Raw genomic sequence first — 24,664 nt, 5'->3', positions numbered from 1 at the left:
TTTAAAAAAAAACATTAAAAATATTAAAATGCTTTCACCAAAAACTTCCACACACTCCATAAAAATCCTAAATGTTAGGATTTTAACATTTAGGATTCTTATGGAGTGTGTGGAAGTTATTTGGTAAAAGCATTTTAATAATTTTAATGTTTTTTTTGTTTAAAATAAACCCTGATGATGACAATGTATTGTTGAAACCGGTAGGTTGAATTGTATGAATAAAAAAAGTAGTGAAAACAAAGTCAATTAATTTTATAAAGACGAAACGATGTTAATTTATGTATTAATTACATAGAATTAACTTAGAAATTACTTAATTAGACAAGTCTAATATCTGACGCCAAATCTCGGCTACCGTGCTGGAGATCCCGGGTTCGATTCCCAGAGAGGTCAAATAAATATAAGTGATTTTTCCGCTCTAATATTTATTCAATATGACCCTGGACTGGTACCAGAAGCGGATATAATACAGCGTTCGTATGATACAGTGCCCTATGTACCATCGGTTGCGGATGATGATTAAAAAATACATTTAAAATTAATTACATGACGTTCCATGATTGAGTTCATTACTGCCATCTATGATTGGATTAAGAAAAATATTATTAAGCAGAGATCCTTTCGAATGCAAGATCTGAACCCAAATTATTTTACAGTCGTTGTACTAATCATAGTTGAAGGAGACGGAATAATCGGCGGATATATGAGAAGATGCTTAAATGTGGAAAAGGCAAAGATCGTTAGCAAATGCAGATTGATGTGGCATTGGTTAATTATTTTTAGTAAGGTGTTGGGAGTAATTTTATAGGGTGCTCTCAATAATTTCCGATTTTAAACTACGTAAATTTACATTTCTTGAATGTTTTTCGCAGATACTTTGTGGCACATTTTATAAACTTTATAAAATTAAACAACTTTGTTTTCACCACTTTTTTATTATAAGTACACTTTAACCTACCTTATGAGTATTTTTATGTTTGTAATGTTTTAGAATTTAAAAAACCCTGATGATGACAAGGTTCTTGTCGAAACGTAAATTAACGCTTCAAAATAGTTTCATTTGCATACTTAGATGAATTTTTGCGGAATAAATATTATAAAAAGTTAACATTAATTTTCCAATCAGAATCACAAGTAATCGTCAATGATTTATCGTACATTTTTGTTCCGCGAAAAATATTATTCTCCACTGGGATTGCGATGGGGAAAATCCTTTTTTCAATTGAGTAGGTGCTCAAAATCCGAGGTTATAAAAATCCGATTTCATCGACCATAGAATATGAATTATTGGTTAATAACTAGAATTGAGAATCATAATATCCCTATAAGTGCCGGATATCACACTTCAATATCACCAAACCGCCGTAATATTATTTTTTCATCCCTTTCCAATATTATATCTCATAATACAATTTTTCTTGCATACTCATCAAAACAGGGGGGTAAGATTCTAGTTTGATTTTTTGGTAAAAAAGTTTTATATACATATATATATATATATATATATATATATATATATATATATATATATATATATATATATATATATATATATATATATATATATATATATATATATATATATATATATATATATATATATATATATATATATATATATATATATATATATATATATATATATATATATATATTTATATTTGAATATATATTTATTTATTTACATATATATATATATATATATATATATATATATATATATATATATATATATATATATATATATATATATATATATATATATATATATATATATATATATATATATATATATATATATATTTATATTTGAATATGTATTTATTTATTTACCACAAGTTATTTTGCATATAATACTCGTTTTTTAGTCATTTTTTACATGTTCTTTTATCTTGTATAAAATATTAAAAACAATCCAAATTTTAAGAACACAGCATTAAAGATGTATTTCATATTTAAAACATATTTTTAAGATACGTATAACATTATTTTTAACAAATATAATGCTTTCATTAATCGTATAATATTTTTAAATAACAATAAGTCTCGAATATTTTGAGTGCATCCAAATCCTCGTTCAAACTCAATGTTGTGAATTAAATAACGGATCAAAATAGAAGTAGGATTAAAATTGTTTCAAAAATTTAACCATTTGAATCAAAAATTGTTTCAAAAAGCCTATAACAGGTCATAAACCCAGTAAATACCCACACATCCATATTCTCCTTCATTTCTATTCAGATGTCAAAATCTAAAAATAAAAGTTGTTTTTTTTTATTTTTAAATTATCCTTGCAAGTATCCCATCTCGAACCAAATATAAATTTTGCACTATCCATACACGGATCTGATGTTTCGAGTCTTCTTCAAACAAATATGAAAAAACTTACATACCTTAAGGGTGTGTGTGTTGAAATTGGCTGCTCGCCCATTTCAGAGAAACTCAACCTTTGGATATTAAAAAAAACTAGTAACATTACTGGATTATTTAGTTACAATTATAAGTGATAAAACATTTCTAGTTTTATATGAAAAATATGAAAATCTGAGCAGACCAGGGCTTACGACCTTGTACTTCGGCTGGTTTTAGTCGGATTGGTTTAACGTGTCACGTTGGTGCAACGCTAACGTAACAGCAACATACTTAATAATAAATATTTCTAAAGGTGGATACAGTGCTTCTTGATATCTGCTGCATATACGGATCTGATGTTTCATTTTTTTTATATTTTTATTGCTTCACAAGCATTTTGAGATATTTCTGCTTTCAATTTTCTTTATTTCTATTTTATCTGACAGATCCACAGTAACGCGTGGCTTAGTACAACTAGTAATGTGTTAAATAATTTATATTTTCAGTGCTAATTTCGTTAAAAATTTTATTTGAAATCATTTTCAATGTATGGTTTATGGTTTTTATTGTTTTTTAATCTTTTTTTATATTTAAATATATCTTAAAAGGTATTTTAATTAAAATTTTACTTCGTAAATATCACTGTTAATTGTGGTATTTATAAAGTAAAATTTAAATGGAAAATGTATGGATATTATCACAAAGTAACTGCTGAATGAATTAAGGACTTAGAAAGAACTTTTTTTTTTTGAAATAATACACAAACCTCTGGTTGCCGACCCATGCCTTTCTCATTCCCACATAGCGACTTCCTTCCGAATACTTTGACAAGTTCGGTTCATTTATTTCTTCGGTAAAATCATTTCGAAGAAAATTTCCACGGAGTTCTAGAAATAATATTGATAGCGCTAAATTCACTTATTTTTTTTCCTTTTTTCGAACGAACTGCTGCATTAAGGCGCTGCATTGGGTGAACGTAATGTTGTCTTAGCAATCAATTGCATTTTGTCTCAATGATCAGTCTTAAGTGCTCCGGGAAGATCAATAATCTTGCCGATTGTTTCCGTATTTTTCTAGTCAGTTTCCGTGAACATTATGCGTGACATTATCTCGTTCTAATTTATATTTGAAGCAATAACTTTGTTTTAAAATCACTATAAATATTTCTTGAATATTTTTCACAAATACTTTGTGGCACATTTTATAAACTTTATAAAATAAAACAAAATTGTTTTAACCACTTTTTATTGGTACACTTTATCCAACCGGTTTCGGCAAGAACCTTGTCATTATCAGGGTTTATGTACTAAATTCTAAAACATTGAAATCATCACTGTTTTAATTTCAATGGTTTAGAATTGAGTACATGATGTTGAGTAATGATGATGACAAGGTTCTTTTCGAAACTGGTTAGATAAAGTGTACCTATAAAAAGTGGTTTTATTTTATAAAGTTCACTTAAAATATTTTATTACAATTAATTTAATTTACAACTGTTAAACACACAAATAAAAATTTTCTGAGAGTCCGTTATTAAACATGTTTCCAATCACTCATCATCTCTGGTCCTTGATCCCTTTTGACTGTAAATTCTAATCAACACAAAATATAAGAGGTTAGCTTTGAAACTGGTAGACATTATAATTAAGTTATTATGAAATATTTATAGTGCAATAATATAGTATAAATATTAAAAAAAGTTATATTTTAATTATGTTATCTAACTAACTAACTAACTAACCATCATGTTATCTCCTTCTATTGTTTCTTTATATCGTTGTGTGTACGTCGCTCTTTTTTGCTCCACTCCCTTGGCGTCTGACTTCTCTCTACGTTTTATCTTTTTTCTCTCTCGTGTAACGGAATGCGCCCAATAAACGTGACGCGTCCTTGAAATCGCAAAATTCTCGCGTAACAATCGATTATCCAATCTTCGTTGAAGAAATTCAACTCTAATCCACCATTCGAAAAATAAAATATTGTTAATTTTTTGTTTTTGTAAAGAATTATTATAGTTTAACTGTTTAGATTTTATCCGATAGTTGTCTTTATCAATGTCTTTCAAAGAAAGATAAACAAAAATGTCATAAAGTACGACTTTATTTTAAAGAATTGACAGTTGTATTGATAATAGACAACGGTATCGGCATGTCATGGCAACAGAACCATCCAGACTCCCTCATATTGCATTCAAGTTAGACGACTCCCGGGCAGACCCCCAAAGAGATGGATTGACGGCTGGGAATCATAATCGCAGGAGGCTAATCCCCCTTAAAAACAGGCCACAAGGCCTACACCAAGAAGAAGAAAAAAAGAAGAATAATGTACCTAATAAAAGTGACGTGTCCTTTAAATTTCACTCTTAATACTTGTCCAATCAACGATTTTCAAATCTAAACCTTAAAAGTTTCGTATAAAAAATGTACTTTATGACAGGTTCTGTTATGTGATTAAAAGCTCAAGTTTTTATAATGTTTATTAAATCTTACAAATGCAATTTCACACATCGCTCACTCCTTACAACATAACAATGTCATTTATCAAAAATATAATGCGATGTATAACAAATAAATATCATGCCACTTTTTTAACTTTTTACTGTGCAACAGATATTTTTAGGTAAAACCTGAAATACCTGAAAATACCACTGTTTCTTAAAATTCATTATGACGTGTTTCAATGCAATCAACATCATTACCCAACATTTTTGTCAAAATCATTTGATCATTTATTAATACACATTAAATTTTCACACATCGCTTACTCCTTTCAACAACATCAAATATCAAGAAATTTGATTTTTCCGGAAATCATTTTGAATGTTTAAGAATACAATAAACGTATCAAATATTAATATCAAGCCACTTATTGAACTTTCAACTGTGGAACAGATCTTTTTAGGTAAAACCTGAATGTTTTTTCTCCATTTGAAAAATATTTAGTATATTTAAAAAAATTATTAAACAATACCTTTTCTTCAAAAAGCAAAAACAACACTTTTTGCCCTGCAGCGGGTAAATATTGAGTTAAAAATATGCCGCTTTTGCTAGGATAAAGTATATTTTCTAGGCATTCCGAAAACATGCACAACTCAAAATTGTGGATTTTTGATATATGACGTTGTTGAAAGGAGTAAACGACATGTTCTACACATGTTTTACGTATGTGTGAACTCAGTCATGTTAACCCGAACTCATTTTACGAGTTTCCCCCTTAGGCACTTGTATTTTTGTTCTAAGACTGCTCATATAATATGTATTACAAAATACGCACTTCGGTTAATTTATTTACTGCGCCCTTCTGGCATTTCAGACCGTGAAGGTGTATAAAACGCGTCAGTCTTGATAAAAAAATGCGTAAAGATAAAAAAATGCGTAAATAATTTCTCATCTCGCGTCGCGGCTCGAGATGACGTCATCACTCTGACGTCACTCACCACGTATCACGTGACTGGAGTGACTCTTCGGGCCCGTTAGGATTTCTTTATTCTTGTTGCCTTACTTTCTAAGCGTTATTGCCCGTTATACTTGGTTTATAGCTGGCCCCATACAGCTTTATATACACTGGAACATTATGCAGTATACGATGTAGAAAGTTTTTTTATGGGCATATATACACATTATATCCTTTCTTCATGCCATTTATTTTAATTGATTTATTTATTTATTTATTTATTCACGGCAGGGGCCAATTTTACACAAACGAACAAATACTTGAAAATGATCCAGTAAAATATAAAGTGTCCGCTTACGTGGGGTAATGGTCAGCACGCTCGGCTACCGTACTGGAGGTCTCGGATTCGATTCCTATGGGGGGGTGAAAATAAATATTATTGATTTTACACTCTAATATTCATTTAATATTACCCTGGTCTGGTCCCTGAAGCGCAGGAGTGATCGCCTTGTTTTCATGTAGGTAACGATTAATATATCACTGCCTAAATACGATGCAGTGCCCTATGCACCATTGGGTGTGGATAAGGGTTAGAATAGAAAATATAAAAAAGAATATTGAAAATTGAGAAATGGAAACTAACCACTCATTTGACTCATACTCATACATACACATAAATTATTACACTCTGTTACAAATAAAAGTCAAGTCATTAACAATTTAGACAATTTACATAGTAAAACATATCACTCACTCCTTTAAGAACGTCATAAATCAAAAAACTTGATTTTTCAGGAGAACGTTTTCAAAGTTTAAAAATATAATACAATGTATTAAAAATAAATATCAAGCCACTTATTGAACTGTTTACTGTGCTTACACACACGTGTAAAGTGATAACTTAAACCAGCCTATGACGGTCGTCAGCCCCGTAAATGCCCAGACTTCCATATTCTTCTTCATCTTTGATGAGATGTCAAAAAATAAAATGAAATAAAACTCAGTAAAAGGTACAATGATTAAAGAAAACACTTGTTTTTTACCACTTGAGTTTTATTATAGACTACATGTTTCAGAAGTTAAACTTCCATCATTCAGGTCTGTATAATAACTAAAAGTGTTTTCAAGTGTTTTCTTTAATCATTGTAACATGTCTTACCACAAAGTTAATGCCGAAACAATAAATTAAATATCAGTAAAATGTATTATATAAATAGATTTATATTATCCACTGACACTTCGTGATGGAATTGCATTTTTAATTTATTATTAGATTAAAACCAATATTTTTAGCTTTTCCACTTTTTTATTTGACCAGCGACCGGGTTTCGTCGTTACCGACATCATCAGACTGGTCTGATGATGTCGGTAACGTAGACCAGTCTGATGATGTCGGTAACGACGAAACCCGGTCGCTGGTCAAATAAAAAAGTGGAAAAGCTAAAAATATTGGTTTTAATCTAATAATAAATTATTATATAAATGTTAAACATTTAAAATAAATTACATCTATGATATTAAATAGGCTTTCCGTTATTACGGTCAATTGAATGCTTAATATTATGTTAACGACAGATGACATTATGGCCTGGGAAATCGCCGTCAACTTTGTGAAAACACAAAACATTTTACTCCACCCTTGCGGTTAGACCGATCTTTTGATATTCTTCCCCTACAGCTTAACCACGAGTATGGGTCAGAATCTAAAAACTATTTCCTCAACTTGTGAAAAAACTTTTCAAACTTCATAAATATCGTGGCAACTGGCTTCGACTGAAAGGGCGCGTTCTGTCGCCAGGACTATCGTCCAACTCTCGTTTCAGCCGGAGTGATGTAATTTTTTTTTTTTTAATATTATTTATTTTTAATTAAAGTTTTAACAAGTAAATGGTATTTACAAAGTAAAATTTTAATTAAAAATGGATAGATTTTACCACAGTGTGACTGCACATACAGTTTATGAAATTATATTTTATAATTAAAACGGAAAATCACAATGTTAGTGCTTCAAATATAAACTAAAGAAATTATATTTATTTAATTTTAAACCTGATTTTTTTTTAATCATTTTAATTCATTTTGCTGACATTTGACAAATAACTATACACACCCCCTATAATTATTGTTAAAATAAGTAAACTAAATATACTATAAATCTATGTACATAATAGGCAAGGAGAATTTTCTGAGGCAACTATTAAATATTACTAAAAAAAATGTAATAATAAAAAGTATTTAACACTACTTTTACATTTACTCTTCTTAAAAATATTTATATAAAGACGAAGGAAACATCTGATCGAATGGAAAATTTAATTATTAAAAGGTGTTTTTTAGAAACCTCTATTTTCCACAATAACACTTTTTCTTAAACTTTCGACAGAGTTTACGAAACTTACTTTCCTTCGCTTTTATCTTTCTTCCCCAACATGTTATAATACCTGCACCCTAAAACCCTCTGCCAAGTTTTTTCTTAAGTGCTCAAAAACCCTTAAACATTATTAAGGGAAGAAAGATACCTGGATTTTGGCGTAACGATCTTTATCGGAAAAACTAAAAACTCGAAAGGATATTAAATACATGTGAAGTTCGATTCCCCTCCCTTTGGCTACAAGCAGGGTGAAAGTTTGGGGGAGGCAAAGTTCGAACGAGGAAAAGTTTAGCACCTTTTGGGTGAATAACACCCCAGTGACATGGAAAAGCCTGTTTTTAGACGAAATATCGCGGGGAAATATAACGGATTCGAAAAATCTCAATATTATCTCGTTTTTGGCCAAATGCTGTTCAACGACTTGTTTGAAACTCGAGTTAAGTGACTTGATCTGATATTCATTGAAATTATTGCTTCCGCTTCATGTTGCGCGTGATTTATTGAACTTCTTACGTTTTATTGATATTTATTTTGTATATTATTTGATTACTGTTTTGGTTTACGTTATTGTATGATATTCTATTGTTATGAATGATTAATTTGTACTTAATTATAAATAAAACACTTGTTTTTTACCATTTCAGTATTATATTTTAGCGACTAATTTTGTAAGCTACTTATGCTTCCATCTACGGGTGTGAATATAAACTTAAGTTTAATAGATTTATATTGTCCACTGACACTTCGTGATGGAATTGCATTTTAATCTATTATTAGATTAAAACCAATATTTTTAGCTTTTCCACTTTATTTTTATTTAATCAGCGACCGGGTTTCGTCGTTACCGTCGTTACCGTCGTTACAGACTGGTGATGTCTGGTGATGTCGGTAACGACGAAACCCGGTCGCTGGTCAAATAAAAATAAAGTGGAAAAGCTAAAAATGATGGTTTTAATCTAATAATATATTAAAATTCAGTTTATTTTCAATATTCAAATAAGATGGAAGCATTTGCAGCTTCCAAAAGTAATCATTAAAATATAATGCTCAAGTGGTAAAGAAACAAGTGTTTTGTTTATGTTTTTAATATTTTAATCACTTTCTTTGTAGATCATTGTCATTTATTATTTGAAGAAATAAAATAACTTTCTTAAAAGATGTTTTTGAAAGCCAGTGGATAAAAAAAAACAGAGTTATTTTAATTCTCCAAATAATATAATCCTTTATTTATAATTTAATCATGTTTTTTCTACAAAGTGCTGTAATTTACCAAAATAAGGTGCCGAGAGGTACCCAAGTTAAAGAAGTAGTAGTAGTAAGAATTTCTGATTCTAAGGAATCATACTTTGAAAGCATTTTCACTGCTTAAATCCTTGCTTTTTCAATGCTCGTTTAACAAACATATGACAAATATATATATATATATATATATATATATATATATATATATATATATATATATATATATATATATATATATATATATATATATATATATATATATATATATATATATATATATATATATATATATATATATATATATATATATATATATATACATATGTATATATATATATATATATATATATATATATATATATATATATTATATATATATATATATATTTATATATATATATATATATATAAATATATATATATATATATATATATATATATATATATATATATATATATATATATATATATATATATATATATATATATATATATATATATATATATATATATATATATATATATATATTATATATATATAAATATATATATATATATATATATATATATATATATATATATATATATATATATATATATATATATAGAAGATATATAAGATAAAACAAATGAGAAAAACATGGCACGATCAGGTTTGCCAAATACTTGAAAGTGGTCAGGTTAGGAGTCGTAACAATCGGCGGGTATGTATGAGGAGATGCATGAACATGGAAGAGGCGAAGAATGTTTGCAAAAACAGAGTGGTGTGGCGTTCTATTCTCTCTGCCTACCCCTACGCATGGAAGCGGCGTGATGGTTAGTTATTTAATTTTTTTAGTTTGTTTAACAAACATCACATAAATTTGAAATGAGATACTAATATTTTTTTATATATTACAGGCCCCAGCGGAGGTCACGAGATAGTTGACCTCGTAGTTCCGGTCCTAGCGGACCCTAGAGAAAATGCAACCCTGAGTTGCAGGTACCGGATGGGGAATGACCTCCTGTACTCTGCCAAGTGGTTCAAGGATGACCTGGAGGTCTTCAGATATATGCCAGGACAGCAGGTATGTCGTGACGTCGTTACTTAACTTAAAACGAAATTATTGTTTTGATATTTTTTTTTAAGACCAAATCTCGATTTCAAGATTTTTTGATATTTCAACATAATAAATAGGTCGCGAACCTTTTAAATGGCTTTCATATTAATTTTCATCTGCATATTTTGATATATCAGGAAAAATGTTTGTATGAATTACTCCTTAGTGAAGCGAAATTCAAAATTATTTATATTTTAACAAAATAAATAAGTCGTGAACTTTTTAAATGGTCCGACATTCATATTAATTTTCATCTACACATTTTGATACATCAGGATTATTTTAATGAAGTACTCTTTAGTGAAGAAAAATTCAGAATTTTTGATATTTCATCATAATAAATAGGTCGCGAAACTTTTAAATGACCAGACTTTCATATTAATTTTCATCTTCATCTATTTTGAATGAATCAAAAAAAATGGATGCATTCAAAATACTGAGAATAAGAGTTTTCATTCTTTCTATATAAGCGAGTTATTACATTATTTTTCTATTTATATTTTTTCTTTAATTTATTGTTTCGGCAATCACTTTGTTGTTAAATCCATCCATTTTATACCAGTTTTACGTGGTAATTATCATTATTTTTTTAAAATCTGTTGAGACACGTATTTTGATGCATTCCTGAAAATGATGCGGAATAGTATTTTATATATAAACACAGTAAATTTTATTAAAAAGTGGTATTTACCAAGTAAAACTAGAAATATTTTTTTTGTTGATAAAATAACTATATTCGTTTTTCCACATTATTTTTAATTGACCGGGTTTTATCGTAACCTACATCATCAGACTGGTGATGTCTGTTACAACGAATCCCAGTCGTTGGTCGAATAAAAATTTGTTGGAAAACTACAAAGATTTTATTTTATCCTATTCAATGCAGCTTCCACTAAAAAAAGTCAATACAAAACTAAAAACTAAATATATTCGTTGTTGATATTTTTTCTATTCTCTATGTTGAGAATTAAGTAATAATTATGTTGTCATAAAATCATGTGTTCAATTATCATTACTATGACCTAAAGCAGTCGCTCTTTGTTAAATGAAATTAAAGTTCCAGATGGCCGTGTTCGTTTTTGTCGGAACCGAATCTGTAAAAGCCTATAAAAAGAGGCCAAACAGCAAGGCTTTTCCTAACCCAATTTTCGTAACTAACGAAATCAGGGAAAATCTTACCTACGTATGCCGGCTTATTCGTCCAAACCGCTGAAAAAACACCATCCCTCCAATACGTCAGGGGTAAGATTCCCTTTCATTTGATGAAATAAAGTAAAACACTGTACGTCACCCCTTCTCGTGACAAACAACCTCAAAATTAGGTTTTCCGAGGATTTTTTCATGAAAATGCGAATACCAACAAGGTACATATTTCTCTCGGTTCACTTGTCAAATTTGTCTGAGAAAAAGTTACAGGTTTATTGTTATTTTGGTGAACTCAGTGTTGTTAAAGCCAGGTTGTTTAGCTCAGTAGATAGAACGTAATTATTTAAACGATTTTAAGGTAATTTACACATCAGTGTTTTATTTACAGTCGAACTGGTATAGCCGAATAAGTAGTTTAAGCAATAAAATGACGAAAGAAAGAAGTGAAAAAAATGCATATGTATAATATATGTAAAAATTAAAATTGAAAGTGGTCTTTGAAATTCAATCTCCTTGTATAAATATCAAGTCAGGATTTCAAGAATTAAATACATTTTTAAATGAATTTTATTAAAAAAAATCAAAGTTAAGAAAAATTTATCACCTTCCCCACTTTCCCATACTTATCTGCGCATAGTACTGGTCAATCATGGAGTAGTATGGTGAACGTTACACGTGTATTAAGTGATGACTTAAACCAGCCTTTGATGGGCCGTAACCTCTATGAATACCCAGACTTCCATATTCATTATATATTAACAACATTTTGTGTGTTAACATACTTGTTTACAAATCTGGATTATCTCCAATTATAGGAGTTGTTTTTGCATATTATTTTGTTGACATATTAACATAGATGAAAAAGAATATGGAAGTCTGGGCATTTACGGGGCTTACGACCGTCATGGGCTTAAGCCTAAAGCTCCTTCATCTCACTAATAGATGTCTCTAGTAAAAATTCTAGTGATTCATGTACAATGTTTCGAAATTGGATCATATGCATACATATAAACATATATCGGTAGTGCAATGGCAAATAGGTATGTCTGTCAAATTTTTCATTTTCTAAGGTTGTTCCACAAAATGTCTAAAATAGTGTAATCCATAATCTGGCAAAAAGATATAGCTGTAGTTGCAATACTTATTATTTTTAATTTAGATATGTTTATACAAAAATACATAAAACAAATGAATAATTTAATTTCACAAGTTTTTGTTTTTTCTCTCCTGTAAAATTTGGTCTGATACAGATATACCCCTTTGCCTTTACACTACCGATATAGAACTTCCAAGAATTTAGTGGTGTGGTTGTCAATCATGGGTAGAATTGGTAGATATTACACGTGTGTAAAGTGATCACCGAGCCTATGATAGTCGTAAGCCCCGTAAGCCCAGACATCCATGTTCTAATTCTTTATCTTTGATGAGATGTCAAAATATTACAATTTAATTATGTAACTTTCCTCTGTTATTAATGATACTTTACCTCACTATCCACTCTCCCCCATCTATATATCTATATATTGAGATGCCAAAGTGTAAAAATTAACCCTCCGTTTGTCGCCAGCCGGCCAGCTTGCACTTCCCGATACCGGGGGTGCAGCTCGACAAGGTGCCACGCTGCTCGCACGTGGCCTGCGACCTGGAGCTGGTAGACCTGGTCGCCCAGTCGGCGGGCCAGTACCGGTGCGAGGTGTCCACGGAGGCGCCTACCTTCAGGATAGTGCAGAAAAGTGCCAACATGACGATCGCAGGTAAGCTTACATTATTTATTACTTTAATATTTTTTACAAAATGTTAGTAATATTAGTATATAATCACGAAAATTTTTATGTCTACCGGTTTCGAGACGTACCCGTCTCATCGTCAGAACAATCACTAACACAGCACGCAAACAATACTACCCCTAGGGGCATATTTTTAACTTAATATTTACCGCTACAGGGCAGAAAGTGTTGTTCTTGCATTTTGAAGATAAGGTAAGGTAAGGTAAGGTGAAGATAATTATTTTATTAAATAAACAAATTATTTTTCAAATGGAGAAAAAACATTCTGCTTTTACCTAAAAAGATCTGTTGCACACTAAAAAGGTCAACAAGTGGCTTTATATTTATTTTTGATATATTTTATTATATTTTTAAACTTTAAAAACGATCTCCTGAAATATCAAGTTTTTTGATAAACCACGTTGAAAGGAGTGAGCGATATGTGTCACGAGATTGGTAAAAATATCTTAGAGTTACCAAAAATTGAGTAGTATAATTTTCAATCATGGGTAGAATTATCACTTAACCCGTAATTACACAGAGATCCCTTTTATTCTTATCTTTGTTAAGATGTCAAAAATGTACAAATACATTTTATTTAAAATGTATTTGTACATTTTGTATTTGTACATTAAAATTAAAATCAAAATAAGTCCACCTTGTTCCATCCATATAAAGGCCAAATTATGAAAATTTAGAAATCCAAAAAAACCTAAATTCTAATAATAATTTATTAAACAATATATTGTTTCAAAATTCTTCACCTTTCCTTTCCATTTTTCCTTTGTTTTCAAACTCCGCCCCTTGACTAACCCCCGCCCCCTAACTTTCCCCTCTCTTTATTTATAGAACAATTTTATATTTTATATTTTAGTTACTATACAGACCTGAATGATGGAAGTTTAACTTCTGAAACATGTAGTCTTTAATAAAACTCAAGTGGTAAAAAACAAGTGTTTTCTTTAACCATTGTTACATTTTATTTAATTTAAGAAAAATAATTATTTTTATTTTTATTGTTCACAAAAATACAATTTCATACTATTTCTGTGAGCCAAAACGGCTCATTATTAAAAATATGTATCAAATCATGGTAGAGCAGGTTCTAACCCAGAAACTCTGACTCAAATGTCCACAACATTAACCACGGGACCACAATCCGACACGTTCATATTGATTTTGAAAATTTTGATAAAGATTCGACGTGGAAGGTTAAGTTCTCCGTTAGATTTACCAAATAAAGACAAATCGGACAACTCCACTTGGTCTGGCAGCAAAAAGTGTCACGGCATTACTAACAAACCAGCCCCCTCCTCTTTTTGTGTCCCGCGGGCCATGGCTTATGTAATGGTATGATGAATGTTCGCATATATTATGTATGCTCTGTTCAACAATATATCAGCGTACAACTGTGGACCTCAATCTGTGAGACGCAGTCCAGAACAATTTTTTTATTTTATTTTTTATAATTATTTTTGTGTCTGATTGTGGTCTCAGGGTTAGTATCGTGGACTCTTAGTTATCTATCTAGTTAGAGTTTGTAGGTTCAAACCCATTCTACCACAATTTGATACCTACTTTTAATAATAAAGCTTAGGCTCACATAAATAGTATGAAATTGAATTATTTTTGTAAATTATAAATCACAAAAATTTCAATAAATAAAAAAATCAAATAAAAAAATCTTGGAATACTTTTATATTACCTAATGTCTGAAATAGGTACGGCTTATGCCACACCGCGTATAATGGCCCTACTGAGACTTCAACTTTTTAAGTTTTATAGCCAAGCCTATACTCGTGAGTGGATTTACTCTTTTTGTTAAAGTTACTTTTATTTCATGTTATTCATGAGCCAACATTCTAGGCCAAACCACTTGCTAATTCTTAGAATCCAGAACACTGGCAATCATTTCTTTGTCCGCCTCCATAGTGAAATAGTTAGCACGTTTAGCTATTATGCTCAAGGCCCCGGGTTTCATTCCCAGTGAGGTCAAAATAAATAAAGTTTTTCTTGCTCTTATAATTATTTAACAAATTAACTACTTTCCATTTCGCTACCTTTGTTCGTGTAGGTTAGGCGGAGTCGTCCTCTATACTTAGTTATTTGCACATGACTTCCTAAATCATAAGAGGCAGGCTTGGGTGTATTATATTATGGCCAATCCATTTTGCTCGCTGTTGTGTTACTTTATTTAGTAAGCACCTAGACTGCTTAGTACTTCGTTGTTCCCTAAATCGCTCACTTCTTTCAAGAACGTAACAAATCAAAAATCATCAATTTTGAGTTGTGCATGTTTTCGTAATGCCCAGAAAATCTACTATATCCCAGCAATAGCGGCATATTTTTAACTTAATATTTACCCGCTACACGGCAGAAAGTGTTATGAAAAGGTATTGTTTAATTATTTTTTTTAAATATACCAAATATTTTTCAAATGGAGAAAAAATGTTGTTAAAATGGAGTAAAAAGTTAAATAAGTGGCTTGATATTTATTTTTAATACATTGTATTTTATGTTTGAACTTTAAAAACGTTCTCCTGAAAAATCAAGTTTTTTTTATTTATGACGTTCTTGAAAGGAGTGAGCGAAATGTTCCCAGCAATTAATGCCCAACAAACACCTATAGAACCACATCTCAAACGCCTCAGGCCACCCCCGCTCTGCCTTCCCGATAGTCCACGTTTATTTATTACTTATTTATTACAATACATTATTAATTTTTTGATGAACACCTCACTAAGCAGAACCCGTGACGAGACGTTTATTTATGTTTTTAAAAATATTCATCTAGAAATTACAAAAAATACAACTTAAAATAGGGTAGCATAAATTATTTATTGTAACTGCAGACAAGTGGTAGAATACCATATTGAGTTGTTGGGAAATATATCCAAAATTAAACACGGTTATTGGATTGAATTCTACTTTTATTTACATATTTTTGATAGCATGGGACGCGTTTCGTCTTATTAAGACATTATCCGAAACGCGTCACTTATTGTCATATATATGTCAATAAAATTAGAATTCAATCCAATAACCGTGTTTACCCAGCAAGGTAATATAAATACTAACTACATAAATAACCACTGCGATAAATTGTAAAGTACATAGTTTTCATCAATAAAAGCTTCCATATAACAATATGCTTCAGGCTAGAGATTTCATTGAAGTTTTTCTAATTTTAAACTTTGTATTAATATTATTAGACTACCCACTCTTTTAATTTCTATGTCAAGCGTGGCTAACTGTGATTTAGATACTGTTTTTATGCGATTTATAGGCATCCGGAAATATAAATTTCACTTGTTGGGTAATATATCCAAAATTAAACAAGGTTTATTGGATTGAATTATACATTTATTTATGTATGTATATGCTAATACGTGACGCTTTTCTTCTTATTAATACATTATCTAACACTAATTTTGTGTTTGATAATGTCTTAATAAGACGAAACGCGTCACGTATTAACATATACATATATTATTTATTGATTCGGCACTAACTTTGTGGAATGACATGATTATTTTATTAAAATTAAACACTTGAATATACCACTTTAATGAGTTTTATTTATATTTACGACTAGTTTCGAAAACGACAGATGTTTTTATCTCTGATACAAATTAAAGTTTAATTTTGTACCAGAAGATGAAAACATCTGTCGTTTTCAAAACTAGTCGTAAATAGAAATAAAACTCATTAAAGTGATATATTTAAGTGTTTAATTTTAATTAAAACATGAATAAATGTAGAATTCAATCCAATAAACCTTGTTTAATTTTGGATATATTACCCAACTATTCAATATAGAATTCTACCAACTGTCTGCAGTTACAATAAATATGAATTTCAATTAAAAATGTTTGAGAAGCACTGGCCGCACAGCGACTGCGGTTTCCATTAAGCCCTGCGAATACACGTCTTGTTTTTTTATTGTCACACCAGAGCGCTGTGCGGAACGGATGGATTTAATTTATTCACTTGATTACCAAGAATATGGAGATAAAGACTAACAAATTTCCTTGTTTTTTATCAAGGATTTTTATTTAAAATTAAAAAAAGAAAACAGAACCTTCCCACCGCCACCCCTACGACGGCAAGAGAACTAATGGTGTCGTATACCCATACAGAAATTATATTTAAATTTAATTTCTGATGCGATTTATTATTTAAAAAGCTTCTCCATTGAGGTAACTTTGAACTCATTTTATATGAACATTTTGACATCTCAAAAATGATGAAGAAGAATATGAAAGACTAAGTATTTACTAGGCTTATTGATCTGTCCTCCTCCGTAGTGTAATGGTCAGCACGCTGGGCTATCATACTGCAGGTCCCCTGTTCGATTCCGAGGGGAGGAGGGGGGTCAAATAAATATAAGTGACGTTTTCACTCTTATTTAATATTACCCTGAACTGATTTCTGAAGCGGAGGGCTGATCACCTTTCCTTCATGTGTTAACGATCAAGATAACACTGCGTTCATATGTTGCAGTGCCCTATGCACCATCGGGTGCGGATAAGGGTTTTTAAAAAAAAGATCTGTCATGGGTTGGAACTCCCAGATATATGAATATGATCAATCTCATAACATAGTACATATGAGTTAGATTGAGAAAGCCTTTTTTATAGTTGTTTTAGGTTGACAATCATGGGTAGAATGTGTAATATTGCACGAGTGTAAAGTGATCACTTAACCAGCCTATGATAGGTCATAAGTCCTGTAAATACCCAGATTTCGATATTATTCTTCATCTACATATGTTGAAATGCCATAATGTAAAAATAATTTCTAATTGGAGGAAATCCTGTTAAAGAATACTTGTTCAGAACAAAAGATTTCTGAACAAGTATTTTGACACACTCAAAATATTGTGCATTTTCTTTGTACTTATTTTTCCTGGAATAACCCTGAAAGCTCACTTTTTAGAGGCTAATTTTCAAATTGAACATACATGCAAAAAATACATTTCATCACAATGTTTAATTTTAAACGCGTTTTTTTAAACTTTTAAATCTTGAAAACATTTTGAGTATGTCCAAATACTTGTTCACAAATCTGGACTTTCTACAATCAAAGGAGTTATTTTTCATATTATTTTTTAACATTTTTCGACATCTCAACAAAGATGAACAAGAATATGAAAGGTGAAATTGTAGTGATGAAAGTACAATGTTTTGAAATTGGATCATATATAAATAGAACTTCAAAGAATTTGAGTACATCATGTGGTTGTCAATCATGGGTAGAATTGTTGAATATTAAACGTGTGTAAAGTGATAAAACCTTTAAACCAGCCCATGACAGTCGTAAGCCCCGCAAATACCCATATTAAAACTCCCATATTTTTCTTCATCTGTGTTGAGATATCATAAAAAAACCTTGAATCTAGGTCTTGGAGTTTAAAAATAATGGATTCAAGAACTCAAGAGTTATTACAATCTATGTAGAAGGAATTCTAATAAAATACAACCATTTATCAGGAAGGCTAAAGATTCATCTGATAAAAAAAATATCAAAGTGATTTATCTCGATCGATTTTTCTCCTAAATAAGTAATATCTCTATGCGCAATTACATTTCAAATGAAAGTGAATTGAGAAGAATCATTTTTCAATGTCCTTAAAGATTCAATCTAGATGAAATAAGAGAATGCTTCAGTGTGGATTGAAATACTAGACATATTAAAAGCCTTACCTGTATATGTAGAATAAAACAAATGTGGATTTCTTCTTTTACGATTTAACTCCTAAGTTTAATAGAAACCCAGATTTGGAAACACGGATTCAGACATACCCAAAAATTTTATAAATAAAATCATCTGATAAAATAATATTTGCAGGAAAATTAATAATCCTGTTTTCAGGCGTTTCTCAGTATTTGAAAATAACCCTTTCAGGATCTTGTTTATATCTAAATAAAAGGGTTTCTGCTAAATAAAAGCTCTCTCAAACCGACCATAGATAGCTTCAGTGAACTCGAACATAAAGCGTCATTAGATTTATGATATGATATATGTAGAATGTCCAAAATTTTGAGTAGTGTGGTTGTCAATCATGGAAAGAATGGTGAATGATCACATAACCGTCAGTTTCAATAGTAAAAAGATCTCTGCTAAATAAAAAATCCTCAATCCAACATAGATGGCTATTATGAACTCATTTCGCTCACCCTTTTCAACAACGTCATATATCAAAAAAATATATTTTTCAGGAGAAAAATTTACGATTTTTGATATATGACGTGGTTGAAAGTAGTAAGCGATATGTACTGTGTCATGAGATTGATCTATATGTAATAAAATACCTAGGTACCTACCTATACATTTTATTAAGTACTTACAAATAGTACCTACATAAACAGTTCTACCACCAGATGTCGCATACGTCGCACTGAATAAAACAAAAGACATCAGATAGAAAAAATATAATATTGTTAACTGTCAGAATCAGATAGATAGAAAATTATTGTAAAGATTAATTAAGAATAAACTTTGACTGTCGTTTCTTTAATTACAAAGCAACACACTTTACATATTATTTACACCCAATTTACAAAAGAAAATTATTACCACGTTATATATATATATATGTAGGATTTCTACAAATTCGAGTAGTGTGGTTGTCAATCATGGCTTTAATGGTGAATTTTGCACGTATGTAAAGTGATCACTTAACCAGCCCATGTTAAGCCCTGTTAAAACAGTAAATCCCCCTGTAACATTGAGATGGGTACCACGTTACCGGAGGGAGTGTTATTGGGAGTGAATTTTTACATTTAAACCAGCTGAAATGAATGAAATGACTCATTATTAAATTTAAATACAATTTAAAAACATTTACTTTCTATGAGTTTCCCTCCGTTAACGCGGTACTTATTTATACGTTATTTAGGGGTTTAATTTTTTTAGTGGGAAATTCATTTATTATTTACCTTGCTTATTATGTACTGTCCGCCTCCATAATGTAATGGTCAGCACGCTCGGCTTCCGTTTGGGAGGTCCCGGGTTCGATTCCCAAGGTGGGTAAAATAAATACAAGTGATTTTTTCACTGTAATATTAATTTAATTATTACCCTGGACTGGTACCTGAAGCGAAGGGCTGATCACCTTTCCTTCATGTGTAAACGATTAAGATAACACTGCGTTTATATGATGCAGTGCCCTATGCACCATTGGGGTGCGGATAAGGGTTTTATTATTATTATTATTATTATGTATAAGGTTTATAGATCAATTAGTGGATTTTTGATCCTTCTAACTAATTCAATATGTTTTATTTGAAACTGTGTTAGGAAAAGGGGGTTTAATGTTCTTAGATTTCCATATTCATCGTCATTTATGTTGAGATATCAAAATATAAAATTAATTGGATCGTTAAATACAAAGAAGCAAGACAACTTTCACCCTTGAGGACAGCGAATATTCTATCCAAGCAAAACTATCAGCCCGCCAAAAAAATGACATACAAATCTGCGAGAGAAAGATTGCTCTGAGAAATGGTCGGCATTGGGCCAATTCGTATTCCGAGCGGGCTGCCGGACCAATCAGTCACTCGGTGGGCCGTCACTAGCGTACTGGGTAGGATGGAGCATGGGCGTGATCACTTCGTCTCTCGAGAGACACGTCCGGCTATTTCCGGGTTATGGCTGATAGAGCGCTTGTGCACTACACGGAATTTTACCATCCGTTTCTTTTTTTTAATGAAAGCGACTACGACAGTTTGGCGTGATCGAATTTACGCGCATTGTGATCACGCACCGATCAAGAGCACCGATCCGAAGAAAGATGAACAAAAGCACAAACCAATCCAAGCCGATCATCGTTTTATCCCGTTAACTGAAGTGCCGGACGGTAAAATTCCGTGCAGTGCACAAACGCCCATAAGGTGTTTGTGCACTACACGGAATTTTATTTCATTCATTCAAACCCTATATCCGCACCCCAAAGGTGCATAGGGCACTGCATCATACAGGTACCAGTCCAGGGTAATATTGAATAATATTAGAGTGAAAAAATCACTTACATTTACTTGACCATCCCTGGGAATCGAGCCCGGTACCTCCAGTACGGTAGCCGAGCGTGCTGACCATTACACTACGGAGGCGGACATTACACGGAATTACACTGAATTTTACCGTCCGGCAAATCAGTTAGCGTTTTATGGTATGGGTTGTGGAAGTACACCAAAGAAAACTTACCATGTTTTTCTGTCAGATCAGGAGTCGGATTAATTGGCGGGTATGTATGTGGAGGTTTATAAATGAGGATGATTATTTGTAACACAAATTGCTGTGGCGTTCTATTCTCTCTACCTACCCATACTGAGAATCGCCTTGATTATTGAGATACAACAACAAAAAACGCACTCAACTTTGTCTTCGTCGTAATAAATTTATTCCAAGTAGTTGCTTAAATATATAATTGAATATCTTGTAGGCGGTGTCTATAGAAGTTGAACGGAGCAATTCTGACTCCTTAAAAAATATATGTCAGCGTACTAAACGGACCTAATTTAAAGTTTAATTTAATGTTATCACAGTAGTTTGATGCCCTAACAAGGCGAAACAATTGTCACGAATTTTACATGGATGTGTTTTAAAAATAAATATATTCAACTTAATAGATGTTAATATTTAAAATAAGAATTATAGAGTTTTTTAATTAAACGCCAAACAATATATATATATATATATATATATATATATATATATATATATATATATATATATATATATATAGATATATATATATATATATATATATATATATATATATATATATATATATATATATATATATATATATTTATATATGTATATATATATATATATATATATATATATATATATATATATATATATATATATATATTTATATTTATATATATATATATATATATATATATACATATATATATATATATATATATATATATATATATATATATATATATATATATATATATATATGTATATATATATATATATATATATATATCGCTTACTTCTTTCAACGTCATACATCAAAAATCGTCAATTTTCAGTTGTGCATGTTTTCGGAATGATCACAAAATTTACTATATCGCAGCAAAAGCGGCATATTTTAAACTTAATATTTACCCGCTACAGGGCAGAAAGTGTTGTTTTTATATTTTGAAGAAAAGGTAATGTTTAATTATTTTTTTAAATGTACTAAGTATTTTTCAAACGGAGAAAAAACCTTCAGGTTTTACCTTAAAAGATCTGTTGCACAGTAAAAACTTCAATAACTTCAAAAACTTGATGTTTATTTTATTTAGCAGATACTATTTAATCCCTACCCTCAATTATTTTACATATTGAGAAACGCCTGAAAACCTAATTTTCGATTTTTTCGTTGTAAATTAAAGCATCTAAATACTGAAATGCTTAGAATAAAATATTAAATTTCAAAACTTCACATCACGCTTTTAAATTTTCTCAGAAATTTAAATTTCTTAATTCCAGTATTTTTTAAATATTGAAGTATTTGATAAACGAAGATATATTTTAATGTCTCTCTTAATTATTTCATGATAAAAAAAACTACAAAAGTTATTTTGTAAAAATTCGAATTAAAAAATGTTGAGTTTCAAAGTTGCGTCTGGCTTTAAAGAATGTTTCAATTCCCGAATTAATATTTTTCTTCTTATTTGATGGTTCGGTAAATAAAATGAAATTAAAAGTGAATTTGAATAGAACTTTTTAAATAATTCTTAACCAAAACATTCCTTTCTTCGTAAAAGTAGAAGTATGTTTTGCGGGTTTTAAAAACTATTTTAATTTCTCTCATTTCCATCTCATAAATAACTTTTTGTGGTTTGGTAACATAACTTATCATTCATCATGAAAACCGATTTTGTACTTCATGAAAACCGAATTCGGAGTATCCATTCCATTATGATGGAATGGATATTGTGAAACCGGTATTTTTGAATTACCTAACGTCCAAGTGACTCTGAAATCTAGCTACGGCTTATGCAACACCGTTTATCATGTCCCTACTCAGGCTTCAACTTTATAAGTTTCATAGCCTATGCCTACTTGTGAGTGGATTTACTGTTAATGTTTAAAGTTACTATAATTTCATGTAATTCATGAGTGAAAATTCATGAGTGAAAACAATTAAAATTGTGTTAATAAAACAACTTGTCAAATTATGAGTTATATAAAAATTTTCATCGTGGTTTAGGCGTACTTATTTTCATGGGAAAATTCGTTGTGTGTAACGAAACGGGCTACGTTAATATATATTTTTGTAGCATCAAAAGTTATGATTTTGAAAGGATGACACTCTAATACAAAGGGAAAACATCGGTCTAATATCTGCGTATGGACTTTGCGTTGCAAAGTCAAAAACTAACAGGATGAATGAATATTTACTAACCAATTATTCTCCGTACAGGTACTCAGAGAGAATAGAACGCGACACCACTTTTTCTTTGCAAACGTTCACCAACAATTTCTTCGTCGCAAATTCCCAACTGTCTATATCTCATATTTTTGTGGATCCATCTCAACTTATCATCTTTGTAGACTGTTGGGGTCAGCTTTCCTCCTCCTCAGGTTATAGTTCCTTCTATCAGGGATAACGTCACCTAGACCATGCCTTCGAACCATGTTATTTTGCAATACCATTTACAATTTTTTTTTGGTTTTTCTCTAGATGTCGTTTTAGGAAGATCTATGGCGATTGCCTGGTTCACAATATATTCAGGTTCTCTGCGTCCTATGTGCCCACACTATCTTTTATATACATATAAATACTTATACATTTTTGTGCAGAGCCACCAACCCACTTTATGTGTCTTATCGGTGGAGTCCTTTCAACATACATACGTTTTTTCATCATTTTTTTTATCAATTTTAACCTAATACTCGTACACACACAAGTAAAGAAAGAAAAATAAAACTATTTAACAATTTTCACAGAATTTTCATAGATATTTATATTATACTATTATCATAAAATAAAAGGACAAAATAAGATATGTACAAAAATTCATAAATAAAGTTAATAAACAGGTTGATATGTGGAGGAAATATTTCCTACGAGTCCTTAAGGAGGGTTTTCCGCAATATTTTATGGACAGCTCATAGAATGTTTCCAGAAAATTCCAATATAGAAATTTTTCGAGACAAAAGCGGATACAGTTCTCAATGTACAAGCTCCATAGGCTTTGCAGAAATGTTAAGTGGAACTTCTTAACGTTATTAAATTTAATGGAAAGCGTAGCTTTCGACGTAATTTCGTGGTTTGAGTGACA

General features: G+C 30.5%; 1 protein-coding gene across 1 annotated transcript in view; it reads left to right on the top strand.

The window, feature by feature from the left end:
* Positions 1–24,664, top strand: part of LOC148302900 (uncharacterized) — a 64,930-nt gene that overhangs the window by 19,298 nt on the left and 20,968 nt on the right. Inside the window, exons 3-4 of the mRNA XM_088270893.1 lie at positions 10,259–10,425; positions 13,172–13,358. Coding sequence (XP_088127019.1) covers positions 10,259–10,425; positions 13,172–13,358 — 354 coding nt within the window. The remainder of the gene's footprint in view (positions 1–10,258; positions 10,426–13,171; positions 13,359–24,664) is intronic.

This window comes from Brachycentrus maculatus, unplaced genomic scaffold (genome assembly GCF_059751285.1).
Source record: "Brachycentrus maculatus isolate JH-2025_06_01 unplaced genomic scaffold, ASM5975128v1 h1tg000400l, whole genome shotgun sequence".
NCBI lineage: Eukaryota > Metazoa > Arthropoda > Insecta > Trichoptera > Brachycentridae > Brachycentrus > Brachycentrus maculatus.
Note: the sequence above shows the minus strand (reverse complement) of the source record. Positions and strands in the feature narration are given on the sequence as shown.